At 41.5% G+C, this 25,408-nt stretch overlaps 2 protein-coding genes across 3 annotated transcripts in view; one reads left to right on the top strand and one right to left on the bottom strand.

Annotated features, from left to right (window-relative positions):
- The window catches only part of LOC137327254 (uncharacterized protein CXorf38-like), a 75,454-nt gene that overhangs the window by 43,385 nt on the left and 6,661 nt on the right, over window positions 1–25,408 (top strand). The gene's annotated exons all lie outside the window — the stretch shown is intronic.
- atp6ap2 (ATPase H+ transporting accessory protein 2) overlaps window positions 5,732–25,408 on the bottom strand; it is a 32,581-nt gene continuing 12,904 nt past the window's right edge. Inside the window, exons 5-9 of the mRNA XM_067992880.1 lie at window positions 25,138–25,275; window positions 21,508–21,561; window positions 16,671–16,820; window positions 7,467–7,586; window positions 5,732–7,178 (exon numbers count right to left, since the gene is read on the bottom strand). Of these exons, the coding sequence (XP_067848981.1) occupies window positions 6,984–7,178; window positions 7,467–7,586; window positions 16,671–16,820; window positions 21,508–21,561; window positions 25,138–25,275 (657 nt within the window). The 3' untranslated portion in view covers window positions 5,732–6,983. The remainder of the gene's footprint in view (window positions 7,179–7,466; window positions 7,587–16,670; window positions 16,821–21,507; window positions 21,562–25,137; window positions 25,276–25,408) is intronic.

The following is a 25,408-nucleotide window of genomic DNA, read 5'->3' as shown; positions in this document are numbered from 1 at the left end:
TCTTTCACCCCTAGTATTCTAGTAAATCTCCTCTGCACCTTCTCTAAGGCCTTGACATCCTTCCTAAAGTGTGCTGCCCAGAATTGGCCACAATGCTCCAGCCGAGAGGAAAACATCTTTTACGCAGCAAGTTATGATGATCTGGAATGCACTGCTTGAAAGGGTGGTAGAAGCAGATTCAATTATAACTTTCAAAATGGAATTGGATAAATACTCGAAGTTGAAAAATTTTCAGGGTTATGGGGAAAAAGCAGAGGAGTGCAACTAATTGGATAGCTCTTTCAAAGAGCTGGCAGAGGTACGATAGCCCGAAAGGCAGCCTTGTGAACTGTATCATTCTATCCCATTTTCTAACATAACAGTGTAAGGAGAAATCAGTATGGATTGAGGAGAGATGCAGCCTTATTTTTTTTGAAGAAATGATATCCCAAATGGATTGTGGAAAGTCTTATACTTTGGCACACCAGGACTTCCAAAAACTATTTGATAGAATTTTGTGTAAAAGGCTTATGTTTAAAGTGGGGATTCAAGATGTATCCTGGGAATGGATGAAAAATGATCAGACACTTATTAGAGGAGTTATGGCAGGATTGGGGTAGGGAAGTGGTTACTGAAGTGCCTTGGGGATTAGTGTTGGGATCTGTATTATATCTAATTGACATTAATAACTTAGATTCAGAAACTCAATCCAAACTGGTCAAATTCACAGACAATATCAAGCTACGAGGAGCATTTAAAAGGTGAGGAAGCAGCCCAGGAACTATAGAATATGAGATAAAATGTGTAAGTGGCTAGAACAAAGACTGATTTAAATTATTGTAGGCAAGTATCAAGTACTGTACATAGGAAGAAAAATGGGCATCCTAAGTATCCCATGAATGGTGTTGAAATAGCTACAGATGAATTTTAGCAGACTCACTGTTCATATTCAATCACTGTGGAGCAGCAACTAACAAAGCATATTGAATGCTGAACTATGTAGCCACTACTGTAGTAGTCCATGCCTTATATGAAGGGACAGTATGCGTGTGTGCAAAGTACACATATATAGAAAGGTGCCTATACTTACTTTGGTACCTCTCCTGACACTGAACTTTTTCTTCCCTTTTTCCAAAGTATGGTGAATTTGGGAGAATGTGTTCACTCACTCTGATCTCCATCCAATCACCTTGTACCTGGGCTTTTTCCTGTTAACATCAAACAGGTTCTTCCCCCTTATTGCATTTCCTGTAACACCACTTCCAAAAAGTTATTACTGAGGGCTGGAGTCTTTGGCTATACCCTCATTATGCATATGCTGATTAGTAAAATGTTGCTTCAGCCAGAACAACAATTGCTGGTAACCAAGGGTAAGTGCAGCCTTTGAGTTGCTAGTTCACTTTATTTTGTGAGTTCATGTGCAGAGAGGCTTGCTCTGCAGTGCCAATATAGGTGCAACTGTGTCACATGTAAATATAGCCCAGTTTTGCTGTCCTTGGAAAGTCTGGCCTATAAAGCTAATTTTAAATGTTGGAACGTAAGTGGTTTGTTGCCCTCTGCTGGAAGCTTTCATGAAATAAACAAACAGCACTCCCTAGCTGCAATACACAGGTTGTTCTGAAACTCTGTGTTTTGGTGATAGTGATAAGTAAAGTACAATCATCTGTTCAGAAACTTCATGTAAACTGAAGTAGGAGCAATGTGCTGCTTAAAACAGAACTCTGCCCAGGCTGGGTCCTATCTTCAGCTTTCAAGCTATAGATGTGATCCAGGAGAACTGCAAGGAAAGATTCATATTGATACAACCTTTGAGCTGGTACAAGAAAAGTAAAATTACCTGTACCTAAGCTATATAACATGGTTCAACAGTTACATGATCCACACTGTGGAAAAAAACAAAGTTGAGAAGAGAAAGCCCAACAGAAGCTTTGTCTTCATCTCTTAGGAGAGATTGGAGAATGTCAAGTGCTAGAGCTAGTCACCGGGGTATTTCACTGCAATGCAGTTTTAGGTGAAATTTAGTAATGCAATATTTTCAGAGACAACAAGTTTTGTCCCAGTCCTAATTATCCTTCAAATCATTTTCCTTCTGTAGTGAGTTGATATTTTCTAATCAGACCATTATCTGATATGCAACAACATTGATAGTTAAGGAGGAATCTGTGACTCCTATCCAGCTGAAGGAGGGTAGACTGAAGAGAGATAAACAAGAAATGATTACAATTTTTAAAAATCTATTATAAATCTTTGATCTAGCACATGCTTCTTGTTTGCTACACTTAAATTCTGCTTTCAGACTTTGCCATTACTTTGAGAACATTGGGATTCAGTATCCTGACAAATAATGCCAAGGAACCAAACAAAACCTTAACACCCTTGCTTAAGTTCTCGCTAAGGAACTGTCTGGAGCATCGAGTCGATGAACTCCTTCGGTTGTGGGGTTATTTTTCCCCCTTGGATCTTTGGTTCCCACTAAACCTACCTTCTACACAAACAGTGATATCTGAGCTAGCTACTCACCTTTCTTGATCTCAGGCACTGAGAGCACAGTTAATGAACACACTAATCTCTGCCTTTGCACCTTTTACATCTGCGAGGCAAAGATTACTACTACTACTACCACCACCTAAATAACAGAGAGACAGCTGCTACTGATTAATACTATCAGACAAAGAAAGACTGACTAATCTGTGACATGTGCCAGAAGGGTTCCACCCCTGTTCCCCAAGTAGCAGTAAGAGGCCTTGGAACCACTTTATAATTCCCCTTACTTTCCAGCCTCATCTTTAACAAAGGCCCAGATAAGGAGTACGGTAGGGTAGTGGTTAAGTTACTGGACTTGTAAACCAGAAAACGTGAGTTCAAAACCCACTGCAGAAGTTAGAGAATTTTAATATTTTTTAAAAATCTGGAAATAAAAAACTGGTATCAGTAAAAGTGACCATGAAGCTGTCAGATTGTCCTTAAAAACCCAACTGATTCACTAATGTCCTTCTAGCAAAGGAAACCTGCTGTCCTTACCTGGTCTGGTCTATATGTGACTAATCCCACACCAATATGGTTGACACCTAACTGCCCACTGAAGTGGCACAGCAAGCCACTCCATAGTATCAAACTGCTATAAAGAACACATGGACTGCAACAGTTCAAGTAGAAGGCCCAGTAGGGCAACTAGGGATGGGCAAAGGCCAGCCTTGCCAGTGATTCCCACATCCTGAGAATGAATTAAAAAAATAATTTTCATCCCCAGTCCATTCTCTGGACCAGAGTCTCCCAAATGGCTTTTAACATTAGTAAAGAATTTCTGTACTTGCAAACCTTCAAGCCTGCTTTCTAGCATTCAATTCAACAGCTAAACTCCATGTTGAATGGAATAAAAACAGAAAAGGATGGAAACACTCAGGTCAGGCAGCCTGTGGAGAGAGGCACATAGGGTTAATGTTTCAGGTTGATGACCTTTCGTCAGTTCTGGCAAAAGAGCGACCAAAACACACATCTTGATTTTAAAATTGTCATCCTCTTGTTCAGTGCCCTCCAGGGTCCTCCTCCAGCCCTACAACCCTTTAAGAACTCTGCATTCTTCCAACTCTAGCCTCTTGTACATCCCCTACTCTCTGCCCCACCATTGGTAGCTGGCATTCAACAGTCTAGACCCTAACCTCTGGCATTCCCTCCCTAAATCTCATCATCTCAACCAGTCCTCCTATAAGACCCTCCTCTGCACTGCATAGGTGCAGATTGTGGACTTGAAATCCCAAACTGTGCAGCCTGCTTGGCACACTGCAATGACTGCATAAACTGCTGATGCTAAGCCACCAACTGCATTTGTAGGCCAGTTGTTAGGCCGAAATCCCTAGTCTGAACAGCTCAAGGAGCCCTTTGGCCAGTAGCTGCTTGGAATAAGAACCCAAGGGGTGTGTAAACATGCAACCTGTAGAAGATTTATGTTAGCATAATACTTGTTGATTACCATACTTAGTGGACTACAAGGCAAACATATTGACATAGCAGCAAAACAGATCATCCTTGTGAAACGTCTAAGCTGACACAAACACTGTTAAGATGCTTTATAAGGCAACATATAAATAAGCTAGCTTATGAGCAAACTTTCCTTGGCAACTTTGCTGAGACCAGCAATTTTTTTTCCTCACCTCTTCCCAGGTTCCAGATATAGGAGATAACATCCTTGCTTTCAGTCACCTCTAATCAAGCCACTCTGGTGCTGTTCTCAGCTTCAAAAAAGGTCTAACCTTCTTTGCAGGTCCTTCAGCAGCAAGACCTCCAAAACTGCTTCACTGGATCATTTTTGACTCATGCCCTTGCTTCAGCTATTTAGATCCCTCTTCAGCAGTGGGACAGCTTTAAGGATGACCAGCAGCTATTAAGAGTACCTAGCATCAGTACACCACATGGTGTGCCACACAAATATGCTAATGTGTGAGATTAGCTCAGTGCAATTTAGGCACATCTGGTACCCAAAGAGCAGTGGTCCTTCTAGCACTATTACAGGCTTCTAAGAAATTAGAGATTATGCTTAAGCTTTATAATGTACTGGTCAGACCAAGCTACAGTTGAGATGTAAACACACTGGAGAGAGTACGGAGAAGAACAGGAATGAACTTGAGTGTAAAGAGAATGAATTATGAGAAGTTTAAGCTGCACAGAGAAGGTTGATCTAGAGAAGGTTGATGTGAACACAATAGAGTAGATAAGATAAAACAGATGTCATAATAGACCTCAAAATGAGGACATAAATGTCATTACAGAATTTTAAAAAAAATCTGCCAGCCAAGATGGAAGAAGAATCTGGGGGCATTGAAAATTCAGATGAATGCTAACCTGAGGTGGTAAAGAAATGAGTACCACAGGGTTCAGTTCTGGGGACACTTCTGTTCAGTAGTGTTGAAATTTGCAGATTATGCTGCAAGACCAAAAGGAAGCTGCAAAAGAATATTGATATGGGAGAATGGGCTAAAAAGTGGATTCAGTGCAAGTGTGAGATACTTTAACCAAAATGTAAGCAGTAATTATACTGACCGGAAGTAGACTTGGTGTTGTGGAAGAGCACAAGGATTTGTGGGTGCAGCCACACAGGATATTGAGGCAGCACCTCAAGTTGATACGGCCGGTTAAAAAAAAAATCTAGTGGAATTCTAGGTTTTAATCACGAGATATAGATTATAAAAGTCAAGAGGTCGTGATCCTATCGTTTGGCCTCAGAGTACTGGGCTCCATGCTAGAGGAAGGATATTGAGGCTTTAAAAAGGAGGTACAATGATGATTCACTAAGATGCTGTCTGGTATAAGAAAATACAATTACCAAGAAAAAAGTTATTTTCATTATAACACCACAGATTACAGGGAGATATAATAGTGTTTAAGATTATGAATGGATGGGACAGTCGATCGACTTTCCCCCCCCACCCCCGCCGTAGTTGGGTCCAGAACAAGGGGCTATAGATACAAGAGCTTTAGAGCAGAAAGCAAGAGAAACATCATTACACAGTTGTGAGGATGTGGAATGCATTTCCAGCATTAGTGGGTAAGGCAGAAACTGTCAGCATTTAACATTAGATTTGATAGGTGGATGAAGGAGAAGGGATTGAAATTATATGGGAACAGGGCCAATACGGTCGGGACTATTTCCTCACGTCGAGAATAAATGTCGACTTGGGTTGGGTCGAATGGCCTGTTTCTGTTTTGTAACTTCTATTGATTTCTAACTTTCAAAATTGAAATTTGGGACTTGGTGGGCTGTTACAAGTTTGCATTTATTGATTTACATAAATCATGATGTTTACTTCAGCAGTGAATTTAACTATGAAGTGTATACATCTAATTTATTAACATTTGCATTGAACATCAGTAAAACACAACCATTCACATAAATAGCATTGACTACTATTTTCTACTGTTATTTTATCAGGTACCAAAATCACTCCATCTCAAACATTGCTTTAACAATTACAATTGAACCACACAAAGACAACCACCATTCAAGAGCCTGCATAGTAGTTTACATCCTTACACCACATTCACTAGCAATGAAAACAAGAAAAGCTAAATCATTTCAGAATCAGTTTCTGAAGATCAGGTTTCTTCATCTTGCAGTGAGTTTGACCAAAGCTGGCATGTCCATCTATGATCGTTTCACTCTTTAAACATGAAAATGACAAACTGAATCAAACAGTAAACCAAGCACAGTGGTGATTTACACAAGCAGAAAAATATTGCCAACATTTAGATAAATTTAATTGCAAAATAAAAAAAGATATTGGAAATGGAATTACAAGGTTTTTAATCCAATGGAATGGTTCAGTGGAAGTCAAATTCACTTTTGGCTATTTATACTAAAACTGGAACACAAACGAGTTTTTCCTTATATTTTGCATAGTGGCATAAATAAACTAAATATGGTGGAGCTTGGGCTAGCTCATTAAATGAAACTTAAAAAGATATTGCACTAAATGAAATCTATGAAAGATTGCAGAACCTGGACAGGTGTAAATTCTTAAATCAGGCTCATATGTTGAAGATTGTAATGTAATAGCATTCTAAATACATTTAGCCAAAATTCTTTAACAATAGTTTTCCTTGGTTAGATTGATTATTAAATGGAACAAAAATTAACTGGCAATTTATATTCTGAAGAAAGCTGCTCAAAGTTCAAGAATCTAAGCTTCTTGAAGTAATTTCACTTCCTCTTTCTCCCTCCCCCAATATTTTACTTAAACCACTATCAACATAAGAAAATCATTCATGACCAGGCAATCACCTCATCAATTCCAGAGTTGGGGATAATAGCCAGCAAGACAACCAGATATTTTAGCAAGGTACAAATAAAAAGGTGATTTTTTTAATTCTTCCACTATCACCATTGTGAAAGAATACTCCCTAGCAAAGAATGAACTCCAGTCTTTAGTTCTTCAACCATTTCCAAAACTTCAGAAATTTGCATTATTTTCATTGACTGGGTTCTTTGGGCTTGATGTGAAGCAAGCAGCTTATTCCATTTTAATTCGCTGACTAGTCATTCTATAGATAATGCTGTCATAACCAGGATCCATGTTCCACAGGTTGTAGGTAATGACAATCACAGCTAAAGCAAGGCCTATCATCAGCCAGAGGACAATGTTGAATACAACAGCATAGTTATAGTTGTATTGGTAGGCCAAACCATATGGGCTGCCTGGGTTGCTCTATAAAGAAAACAAAAAATGTTAGCAATATGCATTTGCTTCTTCATTAACCAAAACTGTATTTTAAAAATACACTAAGCTGCCAGTAGGATCAGTTCAATATTTTATTTAAGCGCCTGTTTAAACAAAATGTTTATACTAGTCTTTTGCTGAAACACTGCTAGCTCCTCAAAAAAAACATTAGTACTTCCTTTACCTGAAGTTCTGTGAATACATTGTGAATTAAGACAAACTATTTAATGAGGCTGTAGGCAATTGAACAATGGGGATAACATATACTGTACTTACTATGGATGTAGACTCTAGGATGGATCGAGTCTTCCTCACAAGAGGAATATCAAACATCTTCACTGTCAGCAATTCAATCAAAGCATTTCCACTGTAAGTAGAGAACACCTCATCTGCAAACTAGGAGGAAAATATGGAAATTTCCATTCAGGTATAAAATTACAGAATGAAACATTAATTCTTGAGCATTTTCAGTTCAACAACTTCTATTTATATCGCACCTTTAACATCGAAAAAATGTCCTACTGTGCTTAAGAGGCATAATCAGAAAAATATGGTTGCCAAACCAAATGAGGAGATATTAGGAAGAATGATCAAAAGCAGGATAAATGAGACAGGTTTTAAAGAGGGTCTTAAATGGGAGGGAGGGAGGGAATTTGAGTGAGGAGCCTAGGCAGCTGAAAGGAGGGCTGCCAACAGTGGGGGCAAAAAGGGAGGGGGAGGATGCATGAGAGGTCAGAGTTGGAGGGACGAAGAGTTCTGGGCGGGTTGCAGGGCTGGGTAAGGTTAGCGAAAGGGAGGTAGGACACCATGAAGGGATTTAACTATGAGGACTACAATTTGAAATTTGAGGTGCTGTAGGTCAGCGAGCACAGGATAATGGGTGAGCAGGACTTTGTGCTGTACAGAATACAGAAGCAGAGTTTAGAGGGTGCAGGATGGGAGGCTAGCCAGGAGAGCATTGGAAGAGTCAAGTCTGGAGGTGACAAAGGCATGAATGAAAGTTTCAGTATCAGATGGGCTGAGGTAGAAGTGGATGATGCAATGGAGGTGGAAGTAGGCAGTCTGTGATGGAGAGGATATGGGATTGAATGGGACATCAAAGTTGGCCAGGGAGGGGAAACAGAATCATCAACAAGAGTATGAAGTTTGTGACAGAGGGCAAAGATGGTGGTTTTGGTCTTCCCAATGCTTAGCTGGAGGAAACAGAGGCTCATCCAAGACTGGATGTTGGACAAGTAGTTCAACAATGCCAAGATAGTGGAAAGGTGAAAGGTGGAGCTGGGTGTTGTTAGCATACAGGTAGAAGCTGAGGCTATATCTGCAAATGTTGTCACCAAGGGATAGCATGTAGATAAGGAAGAGGAAGGAGCCAAGAATAGATTCTTGGAGGACTTGAGGTAATGTTGTAGGGGCAGGAAGAGAAACTATTGCTGGACAGGCTCTGGCTACAAACAAACAGATAGCTAAAAGCGGAACCAAGCAAGAGCAGTCCCATTGATCTGGACAAGAACACTGGTGTGGTCAAAGGCTGCAGAGCAGTCAAGGATCGATACAGCACCATGGTCAAGTTCAGGGACCACTTTGCAAAAATGGATCTGTTTGGGCAAATATCTGGTGCAATGATTTACCAGATCCATCTGAATGTCTTGCTGGGTGACCAGACTTTCTTAAAAAAATGTAAAATGTGATACTTCATCCACTGGGAAAATCAAAACAAGAAACTGAACTTGTCAGACATTTGAGCAACAATGATCAAGCTACTTTAAGATTTCCACCCATGGCAATCTTGATGTCATATTTGGAGGTAGGATTGGAGTGATGCCAGGCTCCTGCAAAAATCCTGCCAGATCCATCCAGTGTATGGCCAACAATAACCACTCCTGCATGAAGCAAGTGCACTTGCTGTACAACCACAGTAAGTGGAACCCACAATGCTATATCCCAACAGCAATCGATCAGATAGATTGCTGTTAGAAGAGCGGCACAACAACCGAGCATCAAGTAACAAGAACATTTGCCTTTGAACAGAGGCCTCATGACTCCCTGATGGGGCACGATACCAGACACTCCAGGTGTACCATAAATGATGCAGGCATCTGCATCTCTTGCCATTCAAGATCTATGAAAATTGAAATTTGCTAGAACTTCTGCCACAAAAAGCACCAGTTTAATTAGTTAAGTTTGAGCAAATTCATAAAGACACAAAGATGAGGGGGCTATGTGCAATTCCTGGGTATTAATCAAGTTTTGTTTGGAGTGAGATCCAGCAGTTTTTTCCTTTGTCTTCAATTTTCTCTTCCTTTTTTGTCCCCTCTAGAAGAGATTAACTCCCTCACTGACCTAAATAGTCAGCATTAGTGGGAGCCTAGACAGTGTTGGCAGAAAGATCCTGCCCTCACCTGGTATCCTCACATGTACACTTCCAACAAGATCACTGTACAACAATCAGAAGTGGAAATGCTGGCATTTTCTTGTCCCTTCTCTGATCCAGGGACACCTGTAGATGGTTGTAGTGCCCTTCTTGGCTGCAAATCAACAAACTCAGCATTTGTACAGCTCAGACGCAAGCCTAGAAATTCCTGGAGCCCCACTTCAACACCAGTATGTGGCTGGGTGAGACTTCCACTTGCTCATCTGCACCAGTCCTGCTGCCATCAACGTGCTGTGTGAAGTATCTCACTATTCTTTGCATTAGTTACAAAATTCAGGATCTGTTTGGGTAAATTTTAACAGTGCTCCTGGCTTAGAGTTTTGTACAACGAGCATATTATTGGGAATGAGGTTATGGATGTCAAAGGCCAGAATCCAGTGCATTATGATTTTCTGCCCATTACCATGAAAGGGTGTAAAGTACTGGAAATTCTACATTTCCACAAAAATCTGAATTCCTGATATGTGCTGTCATGTGAAGCTCTGCACCCGGAGCCCAAACGATAACATTTACCCTGCAATGCTTTACTTGTAAGAATCAAAATCTGTTACCATATTGTACAAAAATGCAAACTGTTTCACAAGTTTTAGACAAGTTGACTATTGCTAATTTTTTTCCAGTAAGCTCGCAGACAATCCAAATTAATGCAGTAGGAAGATTTTTTACACTACTACAGAATGGAAAGGCTAAACAAAAATAGTAATTTTAAACTCCGTTAACTTAGGCAGCACTTCAATCATTCTCAAAATTGAGACTGTTGGAAAGTGGCATTTAAGATGCGTGGTGTAGGAGTATAAATAGCACATCTTCTGATCTGAAATGACCAGTAATTAAATGCCAATTCTTAGTCCTGTAACATCTACAAAGTTGTAATAGCAAAATTACACTTAATAGCTTTCAGCTTCTTAAAATGAAGTCTAATTTCTATATTAGTAATAAGTTTCAAGTATTCACTTTTTTTGAAAATCCCTTATTTTAAGATTCTAAATTCTTGCTTTGAAACAGTAATGTACTTGCAGTTCTACAAGCACAACTGACTAATTCCCAACTGAGTGGGTAGACTCATTAAATTTGCAGATTAAAACAATACGTATTTGAACTATACTGGCTGGATTTAAGTTTTAAAATTGCATTCCTTTGGCAATTTATTTGTTTTTGCTGCATTTAACATTTTCCCGTAAAGTGATCTTTTTAAAAAGGAAGCAGATTATAGATTTAAGCGTTTGCAGAAATTCAGTTTTAATCTGTTAAATATTTTGTAATGCTATCAACTCCCAAAAGGATGGAATTACATTTGTGGAACAGCTGTTTTGTAATTAATAATGCCATCCAATGATTTTAAAGATGCTACCAAAAGAATTGAGACTAGCTAAGACAGTCAAGCATATTGAACTGCTAACTATTCTAAGGGGGTAGAAATTGGACCTCGGCACGAGGGCCAATTTCAGGGACCAGCATCCTGTGCCCCTAGGATGTGCGAAAGACATCCAATTCACTATTGTTTAGGTGTCCATGGCAGCCACCTAAAACAGGCATTAGGCAACATATGTAAAGACCCCAACACCTGTTTTAGGACCCCTTACAGAAATTGGATTGTGATCAGTGGCCTAAGCAGCAGCTGCCAACAAATTTTTTTTTCTTCTATAAACATTTTGAAAAAAGGTTTCTGTGGAGCCAGGAGGAGCAGGAGTGCTCCCCCAACTCCATAGTACTCAATCAGCCCCTCCCCCCAGGAGTTACCTCAGGACTGTTGCCAGTAAGGCCAGCAGTTCGATATTCATCTATTTAAAATGGGCAAGCTGCCTTTGGAGGCACAATTTCCCTACTACAGATGTTCAACTAACTGGCTTGTAATCACAGATTACCTCAGTCTCCTTTTTAAAAAAAGCAGGTCTCCAGTCCTCAGTCACACATTCATATTAGAGTCCCAAAATGTAATTAATGCTTCAGCAATTTTCTCCCTCAGGATGCTATGATGTACCCTGTCCAGCCCTGGTGATACTCTTCCTATAGCCTAATTAACTTACCTAAATTTTGCTCTTATCCATCATAATATTGCTTCTCACTACTAAAAAAGAAAATCCTGAAGTAGTTAAGGCTGAAAGTACTAATTAAATAGCTGCCATTTTTTGATGATCTACAAATTCTCAGAGGTCTTACCTTGCTTTTACTGATATACTTATCAATTTAAAAAAAACACACAGTATTCCTCATACTTCCTTAGTCTTCCTGATCCTGCTCTTAACTCATTCTCCTTCATTGTCTTTTCCATTATTCTTGTAGCCCTTTAAATTGGTTTCTATCTTTATTTATCTATGGCATCTTAAAACTGCTAAAGTTTTTAAAAAAATATATACTTATTCTGTATCTTTATAATCTCAAAAACATCCCACTGTTACTTTAGTTCTTTTTTCAAATTTCTGCTACCTCATTTCAGCTAGGTCACTCATCTTTCCAATATCTGCCATATTCCAACCTGGTATTCTACTTGGGTCTTAAACCTTATTTTGTGGTCACTACTCCCAAGGTGCTCAGCCACATTTAGCTCATCCACTCAATCTATTGTATTATTCAGAACCAAATCTAGCAATGCCTCCACCCTTGTAGGCCTATTGACTGACTGCTTGAGGAAGGAATCCTGTATACATTTTAGGAATTGTGGTCCCTTTTATTCCACCTCCCTTTACTCCCTCTATCCCAATAAGTGGATAATTAAAATCTTCCAGAATAGTTTACTTATTCCTACTCATCACTCATCTGACTGCATATTTCCTTCTCAATTTGGAGGTATGCAATTTGGAGGACAGGCCTTTCACTCTCATCCTTTCCAAAATCTTTCCTAGTTTTATGTAATATGCCCCTTACCCTAGCACCTGGAGGTCAGAGCAGCATCTGGGACTTTTGGCCTGCCCTGCAAGAGATTGTGTCAGCTCCTCTAACTATTGAATCTCATTTCAAGAGCCAGCACAGGCACAATGGACCAACTGGCCACCTTCTATGCTGTACCATCCTGGTGGATGGCTGTGAGGAAAGCACTGGCAACTGAGAAGATGCCCCTCTCTTGGCACAGGATGGTTATTGCCCTACAGCCCAAGGAGGGCAATCTGACCAATCTTCAACATGGACTATAACATCTTTTTCCAGAGCCATATCTGCTCATCTTTGTTTAATGCTCATCCCCAAGATCTATCTTGACCAGTCCTACACGGTCCCAGGCCATTCCATCCATCATTCCCAGAGGAATGGTCTGTTGAGTGCCTTTCTTATCCTAAACCAGGAGAAGGTGCTCAACAATAATAACTTACATTAATATATTGCCTTTAATGAAGACAATGTACCAAGGCATTTCAGAGGTGTAATCAGACAGAAGAAAAAGGAAGAAATACTGCCCCTCACACCTGCTCTGCCAGTCAATAAGACCTCAATTCCATTTCCCCACATCTAGCTGTTCATGAGCATCGATAGCCCTCTGGGGGTAGAGAATTCCAAAGATTCACCACCCTCTGAGCAAAGAAATTCCTCATCTCCATCCTAAATGGCTGATACGTAGTTCTACACTGTCTAGCTAGGGGAAAGACTCAGCATCTACCCAGTCAAAACTTCACATGTTTAAATGAGAACACCTCTCATTCTTCTAAACTCGAGAATATAGGGCCATTCTACTCAACCTTGCCTCCTAGGACAACCCTCATCCCAGGAATCAATCTAGTAAACCTTTGTTGCACCACCTCTATTTGAGACAAAAAGAAATGCCAAACCAAGGGAGATATTGGCAGGGGTGACTTAAAACCTGCCTCTGACCAGGGTTTTAAGGTAGGCCTTAAAGGAGAGGAAGGTTTAGAGGGAATTCCAGCGTATGGGGCCTAGATGGCTGATGGCACAACTGCCAATGGTGAGGTAAAGGGAGGAAGGAGTGCACACAAGGCCAGAGTCACAGGAAGGGAGATTCAGGGGGTTGTAATGGTGGAGGAGGCTAGAGATGGGAAACAGCAAAGGATTTAAACACAAGGAAGAGAATTTTAAATCTGAGGCTTTGAGGGACCAGGAGTCAGTGTAAGTCAGCAAGGACAGGGGTGATGGGTGTGTGGGACTTCATTCAGGATAGGATTTGAACAGCTGTAGTTTTAAGAGGGTGGAGAATGGGAGGCTAACCAGGAGAGAACTGGAACAGTCAAGTCTAGAGATGACAGAAGCATGGATCAGGGTTTCAGCAGAAGATGGGCTGAAGCAGGGGAGGGTGTGGCCCCTGTTGGAGGTAGAAGGTTTTGTGATGGAGTGTATGTGGGGTTAGAAGCTCAGCTCAAGGTTGAATAAGGTGCAGAGACTGAACAGTCTGGTTCAGCCTGAGACATTGGCCAGGGAAGGGGATGGAATCGATTAGGGTATGGAGTTTGTGACAGGCACTGAAGATGACGGCTTCAGTCTTCCCAATGTTTAACTGGAGGAAATTGCAACTCATCCAAGACCAAATATCAGACAAGCTGACTAAAAGAGGCAGTGGAGAGGTCGAGAGAGGTGGTGGAGAGCGCGCTGGGTGTCAGTGTACATGTGGAAGCTGACCTCCATATCCGTGGATAATATTGCCAATGGATGAGGAAGAGGGGGCCAAGGGTATGTCCGTGGAGGGCTCCAGAGTAGGAAGAGAAGCCATTGCTAGAGATGCTCTGGCTACAATTGTAAAGGCAAGAGTGGAACCAAGGGAGAGCAATCGCACTGGAGGAAAGGTGTTGGAGGAGGATGGCACTGTCAACCTTATCAAAGGCTGCAGAGAGGTCAAGGAGGGATAATGTACCAGTCACCGAGAATGTTATTTGTGACTTTGGTTAGGGCCATTTCAATATTGTGGCAAGCACCAAAATCTGATTGGAGAAGTTCAAACGTGAAGTTGCAAGAAAGCTGGGTACATCTTGGAGGCAACAACACTTGAACTAGAGGAATGGGAGGTTTAAGATGGGACTATAGCTTCCAAGGATAGAGGAAGGCCAAGGGTGGGTATTTTTTTTTTCGGAACTCTGGGCTTTTGGGTTCAGGATTTACTGTCACCCAGATCCAACTTCTATATATTGTTTTTTTTTATTCGTTCATGGGATGTGGGCGTCGCTGGCGAGGCCGGCATTTATTGCCCATCCCTAATTGCCCTTGAGAAGGTGGTGGTGAGCCGCCTTCTTGAACCGCTGCAGTCCGTGTGGTGACGGTTCTCCCACAGTGCTGTTAGGAAGGGAGTTCCAGGATTTTGACCCAGCGACAATGAAGGAACGGCGATATATTTCCAAGTCGGGATGGTGTGTGACTTGGAGGGGAACGTGCAGGTGGTGTTGTTCCCATGTGCCTGCTGCTCTTGTCCTTCTAGGTGGTAGAGGTCGCGGGTTTGGGAGATGCTGTCAGAGAAGCCTTGGCGAGTTGCTGCAGTGCATCCTGTGGATAGTGCACACTGCAGCCACGGTGCGCCGGTGGTGAAGGGAGTGAATGTTCAGGGTGGTGGATGGGGTGCCAATCAAGCGGGCTGCTTTATCTTGGATGGTGTCGAGCTTCTTGAGTGTTGTTGGAGCTGCACTCATCCAGGCAAGTGGGGAGTATTCCATCACACTCCTGACTTGTGCCTTGTAGATGGTGGAAAGGCTTTGGGGAGTCAGGAGGTGAGTCACTCGCCGCAGAATACCCAGCCTCTGACCTGCTCTAGTAGCCACAGTATTTATATGGCTGGTCCAGTTAAGTTTCTGGTCAATGGTGACCCCCAGGATGTTGATGGTGGGGGATTCGGTGATGGTAATGCCGTTGAATGTCAAGGGGAGGTGGTTAGACTCTCTCTTGTTGGAGATGGTCATTGCCTGGCACTTATTTGGCGCGAATGTTACTTGCCACTTGTGAGCCCAAGCCTGGATGTTGTCCAGGTCTTGCTGCATGCGGGCTCGGACTGCTTCATTATTTGAGGGGTTGCGAATGGAACTGAACACTGTGCAGTCATCAGCGAACATCCCCATTTCTGACCTTATGATGGAGGGAAGGTCATTGATGAAGCAGCTGAAGATGGTTGGGCCTAGGACACTGCCCTGAGGAACTCCTGCAGCAATGTCCTGGGGCTGAGATGATTGGCCTCCAACAACCACTACCATCTTCCTTTGTGCTAGGTATGACTCCAGCCACTGGAGAGTTTTTCCCCTGATTCCCATTGACTTCAACTTTACTAGGGCTTCTTGGTGCCACACTCGGTCAAATGCTGCCTTGATGTCAAGGGCAGTCACTCTCACCTCACCTCTGGAATTCAGCTCTTTTGTCCATGTTTGGACCAACACTGTAATGAGGTCTGGAGCCGAGTGGTCCTGGCGGAACCCAAACTGAGCATGGTGTCTTAAGGTTAACTTCTGGAGAATTGTGATTATGAACTGGGATCCCACAATTCTATTGTATAGCAACTAATGTTCATTGTGTTTGTGGTCATGCCAGGTAAATAATAGGCATGAACACCATAAAACCGCCATATTCACAGTTGAAATGAATTCCAAATTAGTCTCTTCCTGGCCCCCATGCTAGCTATTATAAATTGTTCCCCCAGGTATCATCCCCCTCAAAAACTCAGCTCAAGAATATTCTTCCAAATTTTTGTACATACATCAGTATGGGCAAATTAGCTACAATCTATTTGATTGTAACTGCTTTAACCTAATCTGCAGCAATAATGGGGCATAAATCTTGTGTGGTATGTAATAGAGGGCAGATTTAGATCAGGGTCTACTGGCAGGTTATAGTTACATACATCCAAATTAGCACCAAAAGGTTAACTTTATGTATGTTGGTATAATGTTGAAAGCTTCTCTTTCAAAAATACACTCCACCCATCAGCATAAGTTGGGAGGCAATGGAAGCAAAAACTGCTTCTGTAGGAGCAACAAGATCATGGAGTAAAAAATTCTTTACAATATTCTTAACGTTTAGCTTGGTAAAAGTTGAAAAATCAACTTGATGTACCCAAGAAACCTGCAAAGCAGCAGGCTAAGGATTAGTGTGTAGAATCGATCACTGCTATGTAAACCCAAGTGACGTTATTTTACCTTCTGGATGACTGTAGCAAGGATTTGGGCAGCATCACGAAACTGCTGGGAGTCCTGCCCATAACGTTTTAGAATTTCTTCCAGACCTGCCAGCTCCAGTGAATAAAGGTCAGGTGAACGGTCTTTTGCCAAATGTTTGTGCCTGGATAGCTGTGGGAATATTTTACATCGTTATTTTTTTTTTTTAAAAAGTATTCATTGATGTCACATTAACTTTGTATTGCAGCCACATTGTAATTGTGGGCATCAGATGTCCTCAAAGCACAATGTTCACAAATGCTTGCTTTTATTTTTAAAGTAGTTAAATCCATTACTAAGAAAGAAAATCCACATTTGAGTTTCGCCATAAGAGTAGTAAACCTGAAATACTGGTGGGAATACACATTTTCAACTCTCCCAACATTATTTCACCCCACCACTCAGTATTTACTTCTCCATACTCACATCTGATGAACAGCAAGCTGCCAAGTTCCCAATGTTACTGATCAAATAGGGTTGTGTACAAGTCAGAGCTTGGCCTCTGTTCACTGTCTCCCTAATCTTCTGGCAGGGAGCACACTTCTGGAGAATTGTGACTACAAACTGGGGTCCTACCATTCTACATTATAGCAATTAGTGTTCATGGCCATGACAGGTAGAGTCAAGACCACCATAAAACCACCATTTTCAGTCTTGTTGAAATTAATTCAAAATTTTTCCCTTCTTGGCCCCCATACTTGCTGATTTTGTAAATGATTCACTCAGCACTGCCCCCTTTTTCAAGGCTGCCATCAACCCCCTCTTCAAAAAAAAAACCCAACCCTCGACTCCTGTCCTTGCTAACAACCACTATATCTCCAACCTCCCTTTCTAAAAAAAAAGTCCTTGAACATGTCGCTTCCCAGATCCCCCCCCATCTCAATACTCTACTTCAATCTCCCTAATCAGGTTTCCGCCCTTCCCACAGCACCAAAACGGTCCTAACCAAAGTCACTAACATTCTCTGACTGTGACCAACACAATTGACCACACCATCCTCCAGCACTGTGGGACTGCTTGGTCAACCACACTGATCATAACCAATGCATCTCAGTAATGGCTTTTTTTCCCCCATCGGTGTCAACTCTGGAGTTCCCCCAAGGATCCATCATTAGTCCCTCCTCTACATCCTGCCCCTTGGTGACATCCACAAACATACAGTAATGCCTTCACATGTATGCCAGTGCTACCTTTTCACACTTTACTCAACCCCTCCACCTTGCTGTCAGACTTCCAGTCTTTGATTACCTTTAATCTCCTCCAGTTAAATATTGGGAAGACCAAAGCCATATCCTTTTAGCCCCTGCCACAACTCTCCTTTTGTGACCAACTCTACCCCTTCCCCAGCCACAGTCTCAGGCTGAACCAGACCGTTCGCACACTCGCGTCCAGTTCAACTCTGAGCTGAGCTCCTGATCCCATATCCTTCCCATCAAAAAGACCATATGCTTTCACCTTGGTAACACTGCCTGCTTCTACTCCACATAGCCCATCTGCTGCTGAAACCCTCATACATACCACTGTCACATTTAGACTCTTATTCCAATGCTCTCCTGGCTGACCTCCCATCCTTCACCCGTTAAATTAATCTCATCCGAAATTCTGCTGCCCACATCCTATTCCACACCAAGTCCCACACGCCCATCACCCCATCTTTACTGACCTACATTGGTTCCCAGTCCTAAAAATTCTTATCCTTATTTCAATCTCCACCAGTACTACAACATGCTCCTGAACTCTGTTCCTGACTCCAGCTTCTTATGCATCCCCTCCATGCCCACCACTGGTAGACATATCTTCTACCACTAAAGTAATTCCCTCACTAAACCCCTCCACTTCTCTACCTACCCTCTCTGCCTTTAAGGCCTTCCCTAAAACCCAATTATTTGGCCAACCTTTTGGTCACCCCTCCTCTGGCATAAATGCACTGGGACATTTTTCTACATTAAATGTAAGTTGTTGTAGTATTGTTGCCACTAGCAGAAAGAGTCCAACAGATGTACTCAAAAATATGTACATTCTATCTTCTTCTGGTAGCACTCAAAAACAATGATCATAAAGCCTCCAGACATGGATTACTGTTCCACAGGTGCACATCAATAACAAACACTTGTGTTTGAGCAGTAGCCTGTGGACTCATCCTGAGATTCAAAATGTGAATTCCAGGTCAGTTCTTTCGTGGATGGTATGCTTTAGGTTAGGGAACCAAGTGGCATGCAATTTTAATTTATATCACAACTGTACTCATTTATTTGAAATTTGCTGGCAAGAGGCTCTCATTAATAGAAATAAGTTCTCTTTATGCCAGTAAAGGGTGGAGCCTGGGCATCACAATGTAAAGACAGTCTGACAGTTGCATTTACTTGTTAACTATAGATAATTTAAATAGCCTATATGTTTAAGCTTTTCATATTTTAAAAACTATTTGCATTCAATTATTCATGGACTAAAGGTTTCACTTCAGTTCTGAAGTTGACAGGGGTTATATTTATCAACTACACCCACAATGTGGCCATTGTCATAAAAACACTAGTCCTGAAGTATAATACTACTACTATGTTAGTATGTACAAATACCCAAAAGTTCAATACATACATACTTCTGTAAATGGTGTATAACAAAATAAAATACAGCAATATGAACCAAGGTAAAATAATGAAAAACAAATTTTAAAAAAGTTCCTGAAGTACTAAGATTTGATTTTTGAACTGGAAAGATACCTTTAGATTGTCTGAATGTCTTGTTGGGGATACCCTTAACAGTTGCAAAGTTCCACCCAATGTCACTTACCCCCTTTCACCATTTATGGCATCTTAATTTAACCTTGTTCCACACAAACAAGTTAGCCACTGCTCTTAAGCTTTAAGTGGAAACATCGAATATCACCATATTTATTCAATTTCTTGCTATTCTGAGTTGTATACTGGAGAAACTGGCTTAGGGGGTTCGCTGAATTACATAATGAGCTTAACAGATGAACTGACGTAAATTGATCAGCAAACTGTTTACCAACTACAAAAAACTCTCATCTCTGATCCTTTACATTGTTGAGCTCTAAAACTCTTCCCAGCCAGGTCCTCCAATTAAGTCATTGGCATACCACAAGTATTTCTCTTGGATTAAAAAATGAATTTTAACATGCTGAACTACAGCCAAGATATGTTTTGAAAAGTTGAGTAAATCATTCTTTGAGAGAAAAAGGTTTCAAAATCTGCCACTTAGATGTTCTAACTTGGGAATGAGGAATATGTTGGCAAACATCTTGCAGCTTCAAAATCAAACAATCACATCCCTTTTTGATCAACCCAACTGGTAAAGTAGAACAAACTATTCAAAACACCAAAAGCAGTATGCATTCAACTTTCCTGCCAGGCAATAACTTGCATTTATATAGCATATTTAATATAGAAAAAGATCCCACAGTACTTCATGGAGAGAAAAATAAAAAAGATATGGATGCTGAGCCATGGAAAGTATGTTAAAAGAAGGCACCAAACATTTGATCAGAAAGACAGGTTTTAAGAAGATGGAAAGATGAAACTGATCTTTACAGAAGGAGCTCCAGAGTGGGGCTGAGGTGACTGAAGTCCCAGTCACCAAAAGTGGCTTTAAAGAGGGGGCACACAGAAGCCAGAGTTAGAGGATTAAGAGTATGGAAAGGGGTGCAATGCTGGAAGAGTTTGCAAAGGTATATTTTGTCTACGGTTCAGCATATTAAAATTCACCTTTTTATATAAAAAAAATACTTGTGGTATACAATGGATTAATTGGAGGACCTGGCTGGGAAGCATTTTTGAACTCAACAGTTTAAGGGAGTGGAGGTAGCATGACTTGAGGGTGAACAAACAGTGATGAGGACAACAAGGATTTAAAATTTAATGTGCTGGGTAAGGATCTTGTTTAAACCAACAAGGGAAGATGTAGCAGGTGGATGGAATTGAGTGTAGGACAGGATACACTCAGTTTTGAATAAGTTGGAGTTTATGGAAGTGGGAAGTCAAAGAGGACATTGAAGAAATCAAGATAGGATGGAGATGGGCATTACTGCAGAGGTGAAAGCAAGGTGATTGATAGGGTGTAAGGTTTAAAACTCGACTGTGGGAGAACAGACCATCAAGTTTTTATATGGCCTGATTCAGCCTGAGCGAATGACTGGAATCAGTGGAAAGGAAGCAAGGTTTATGGCATAAACTGAAAATCCTCGATTTAGTCTTCCTTATGTACAGTTGGAGCAACTTTTTTTAAAAATCATTCCACAACTTAGCATCAGTCAAGCTATCTGGTAACAAGTGATTTTCGAAAGTAGTGAAGAGGTAGCATACATATGGAAGCCGACTCTACTTACATGAAAGATATCACCAAGGGCCATCATGTTAATAAGAGAGTGGAGGGGGGCCAAGGATAGATTATTGTGGTGGTAACCATGCAGGGACAGGAAGAGAAGTCATTGCTGGAGATATGCTGGCTGTAAATACAAGTTGTCAGAACAAAACTGAAAATATATGGAATAGCTTAACACTGCAGGAAACAAGGCTAACTTCACAACCAGATGGCTGTGTGTTCAAGTCAAAGAGCTTCCTGTTACTAACTTCATAGCAATTTTGCTGATTATGTGCTCAGCCAACACTGCTTAGCACAGTGCTCACTACAGTGTGTCACATTCATCTTTCACCTGTAAATATTAGACTGGGAGGCCTAAAGTGGCAGCTGTTAAAGGAAGATTCAGTATAAAGCAAAAAGTTGGAGGGAAAAGGAAAAAGGAAAAAGTTATAACCTGCATTAAAAAGTCATTTTTAATATACTGAAAAGTTATTCTTACCAATGCAGAAATATCATTAAGAACTTGCAGTTCTGAAAGGAACAGAAGGTCAACCTACAAAAACAAAAAAGCCTTTAGAATCCTTACAAGAAAAACAAACCTAGAATGCTATATTCTACAATGCAGTGAAACTTGTAAATTAGGGACACCCAAGGTTCATGCATTAGGTGTCCTTTATTTGGAGGTGTCATTTTCAAAGTGGTCAGTGTGTACAGTAAACCAGATGACCAATATATCCTGGGATTGGCTGTATCTCCAGAAACATTTTTTTTTCACCCCCACCTGGGATTGTGCCCAATTCTGGAGCCCTGCCAGCAGGATGTGATTTCAGTTCTATTTTCTATTCGTTGGGTTTCCCAGTTCATTGCCATCCCAGGGTCCTTTCCCGTTGAGGGAGGGTTGTCCTGATCTTGGGGTCTGCTACGTTGGCAGCCTCCACAGGGCGAGGTGGCTGCTTTAGGGCCACAGTGCATGGGAAATCCAAGATAAATTGGGGGGGGGGGGTGATTAATATCCTGTGGACCCCATCCCTCAGTGCTACAATTGCTAATGCATGAAGGGGAGGGGGGTGGGTAAGGGGTTGGGTAGGGGGTTGTCAGCAGCTCATCAGTACCTGACATACTGGTGGGAGCGAGATGTGATCCTCCGATCGCAGCTTTACTTTTTGCCCACTCTCCAGCCGCTCACATGTTCAGTTGGGTTGAGTGCTCGGCTTGTGCATTGCACCTGTTGCTCAGTCTGACCAGTGCTTTCCTCCTGCATGGCCTCTTTCACACACTGCACCTGTGCTCCTCTGCTCTGCACTTAATACCATTTTAAATTAGAAATACCTGATATTTGACAGGAATGGGGAAAAAAAAAGGAATCCACCACCTGAAGTCAGATGGCACGCTGCTCGATAAACTGAGTTTGAAGGACTGCCCAGTGCAGTTCCCAGCTTTTGTGGAATGGGGAGCTCTTTACCCAGCATCCATAGTGGCAGAGAAACTGCCGTATCCTTGGGATAGAGCTGTGTAATCATTCAATTCCGGAAAAACAGCCGTTCCTCTGCCCCTATGGATGCTGGGTAAAGAGATCTGCATTCCACAAATGCCGTTTCTTTCACATTTGCTGCCTCACACTGACCTGTGTGCCGTGTTTTAAGTTGCAAATGGACTTGGTGCATTGAAGGCAGTCTGTAATCAGTAATTTGCAAGTGTCTGTGGTTTCACGATGCAGATTGTATCTTACAATGCAAGTTATTTGGGATTGTCCATAAGTGTCTGAGGGTGTCTGTACAGGTTTCACTAGAGAAACTATTTAAAAAATTTCCAAGAATACTCGCAATAAACCTTGGCTCTACATTAACTTAATGAACATGCAAGTAACCTACATACAATATGCTTTTTATAGGCGTGCGTTAATGTTATTTACAAGTGTGTCGCATAAGTTTCACTCCTACATTAACACGTACCATCTGACGCAATTTAATCATTGCTGAGTCCAAGCTTCAAGAATTCTTATGTATCTAATGTTTATAGAACAAGTTTCAAATATTTGATCGCCTGGTACATTATGAAAAGTTAGTTACACCAATATGAGCTGGATTACCTACCTGTATATAGTATTCCTCTATTGTATGCAGAGAATGACATTCCAAAGAAATCTCACCTGGTATTGCTCTTGGAAGAGGAAAGGGGATGATTTTCAAATCAGCACTTAATGTTCAAAATTCATTGTTGTTTTTGCAGATCCACTCCTCAGAACAACTTAAGCTGGATTAAGCTGTTCTCAGCAAGGTGGATAAAGAGGGATTGGATTTAGAACAGTCATTACTGATCTGAAAATCACCCTCTTCCTCCAAGAAGACTACTTGGCGTGAATTCTTTGGTACGTGGAGCAATACATTTAATATAGGTAATCTAGCTCAAACTGGTGTGACAAATTTAGCAGATACTTTTTTGGGTGGGATGGTGCGGGGGGTGGGGGGGGGGGCGGTGGTGAGAAAAGGGAGTGGTGAAGTTTACCTGGAAACAATCAGTCAATGAACTGAACCCACTACTATTTTGACCATATAGGCCTTTGCACCTGCTTTGGTCCTCAGTTTAGGCATACAGGAAGACTCAGGTCTTTAAAGATTGGTGGCATTGTAAGCAGTGTAGATGAAAACATAAAATTACAAAGGAATATTGATAGATTAGGTGAATGGGCAAAACTGTGGCAAATGGAATTCAATGTCAGCAAATGTGAGGTCATCCACTTTGGATCAAAAAAGGATAGAACAGGGAATTTACTAAATGGTAAAAAGTTAAAAAACAGTGGATGTCCATAGGGACTTAGCGGTTCAGGTGCAGAAAATAATCAATAAGGCTAATGGAATGCTGGCCTTTATATCTCGAGGACTAGAGTACAAGGGGGCAGAAGCTATGCTGCAGCTATACAAAACCCTGGTTAAACCGCACCTGGAGTACTGAGAGCAGTTCTGGGCACCGCACCTTCAGAAGGACATATTGGCCTTGGAGGGAGTGCAGCGTAGGTTTACTAGAATGATACCTGGACTTCAAGGGTTAAGTTACGAGGAGAGATTACACAAATTGGGGTTGTATTCTCTGGAGTTTAAGGTTAAGGGGTGATCTGATCGAAGTTTATACGATATTAAGGGGAACAGATAGGGTGGATAGAGAGGAACTATTTCCGCTGGTTGGGGATTCTCGGACTGGGGGCACAGTCTAAAAATTAAAGCCAAACCTTTCAGGAGTGAGATTAGAAAACACTTCTATACACACACACACACACACACACACACACACAGGGTTGTAGAAGTTTGGAACTCTCTTCCGCAAACAGCAATTGATGCTAGCTCAATTGCTAATTTTAAATCGGAGATAGATAGCTTTTTGCCAACCAAAGGTATTAAGGGATATGGGCCAAAGTCAGGTTTATGGAGTTAGACCACACATCAGCCATGATCTTATCAAATGGCGGAACGGGCTCGAGGGGCTGAATGCCCTACTCCTGTCCCCATGTTAATGGGGACCAAACCAGCCAATGCTTTATGATGACTAACCTCCTCAAAGAGGTGACACACAAGCTGAGAAGGGTTTCACAAAGAAAAACTCCAGCCAGTAGCTTAAAAAAACCCTAAAAAACACAGCCAAAGCTTAGAAAACATAGAACAGTCATTTGCATGTTATAGAAAAAGCGTCGTAGTGAGTTTATCTACAAGTTCCTATTAAAGTTTCGCAGAGATACTTTTTGGTTAGTTGGGTATCTGACACAAACAAACCCATCACTATGTTCAAGAGTCTGAGCCAAGCTACTGAGAAATCTACAGAAGTAGAATTTGTGTTTGCCTGACCAACTGCACACTTCACTTGCCCAAGTCCAGGGAACTTAGATGCAAGTTGGGATCACTAAGGTTTAGGGACCCCTCTGGCCAAGGTGCATAAGAATATTGCTGAGGTTTATCCAGCTAAAACAGCACATCTGACTGTGTTGCAGAGAGATAAGAAGTAAGCAGCTGAAAAACTGATAAGCATGCCACTGCTTGTCCAGCTAGAACTACCCTACAGTTAGGGCGTTGTCTTGTAGAATTACTGGCACACTACAAAAGAAAGTACCTGCAATGTGAAATCCCCTACTTCCTCTTACCTCGTTATTTTTATTCAGAGAATTAGGAGGAAGGAAGCTCAGAACAGAGTCATCTTGGAACAACCGATTCCGCATCTGTCGTAATGTCACAGGAAGATCCTCAAAAATGGTGTTTGCTTTCCCCACCATGTACAGTCGCTGTAAAAATGTCACAAGCTGCAAGTCAATCATGTCATCATTCACAGTTTCACAAACAAAAATGTCAAGCTCCTAAGTTCAATTACAGGTTTGTGCTGAGTTAGCTCTCACCCAATGACACTAAAATTGCCCT

The sequence above is a fragment of the Heptranchias perlo genome, chromosome 11 (genome assembly GCF_035084215.1).
Source record: "Heptranchias perlo isolate sHepPer1 chromosome 11, sHepPer1.hap1, whole genome shotgun sequence".
NCBI lineage: Eukaryota > Metazoa > Chordata > Chondrichthyes > Hexanchiformes > Hexanchidae > Heptranchias > Heptranchias perlo.
The sequence above is the reverse complement of the archived record's forward strand: the minus strand, read 5'-3'. Positions and strand labels throughout refer to the sequence as shown.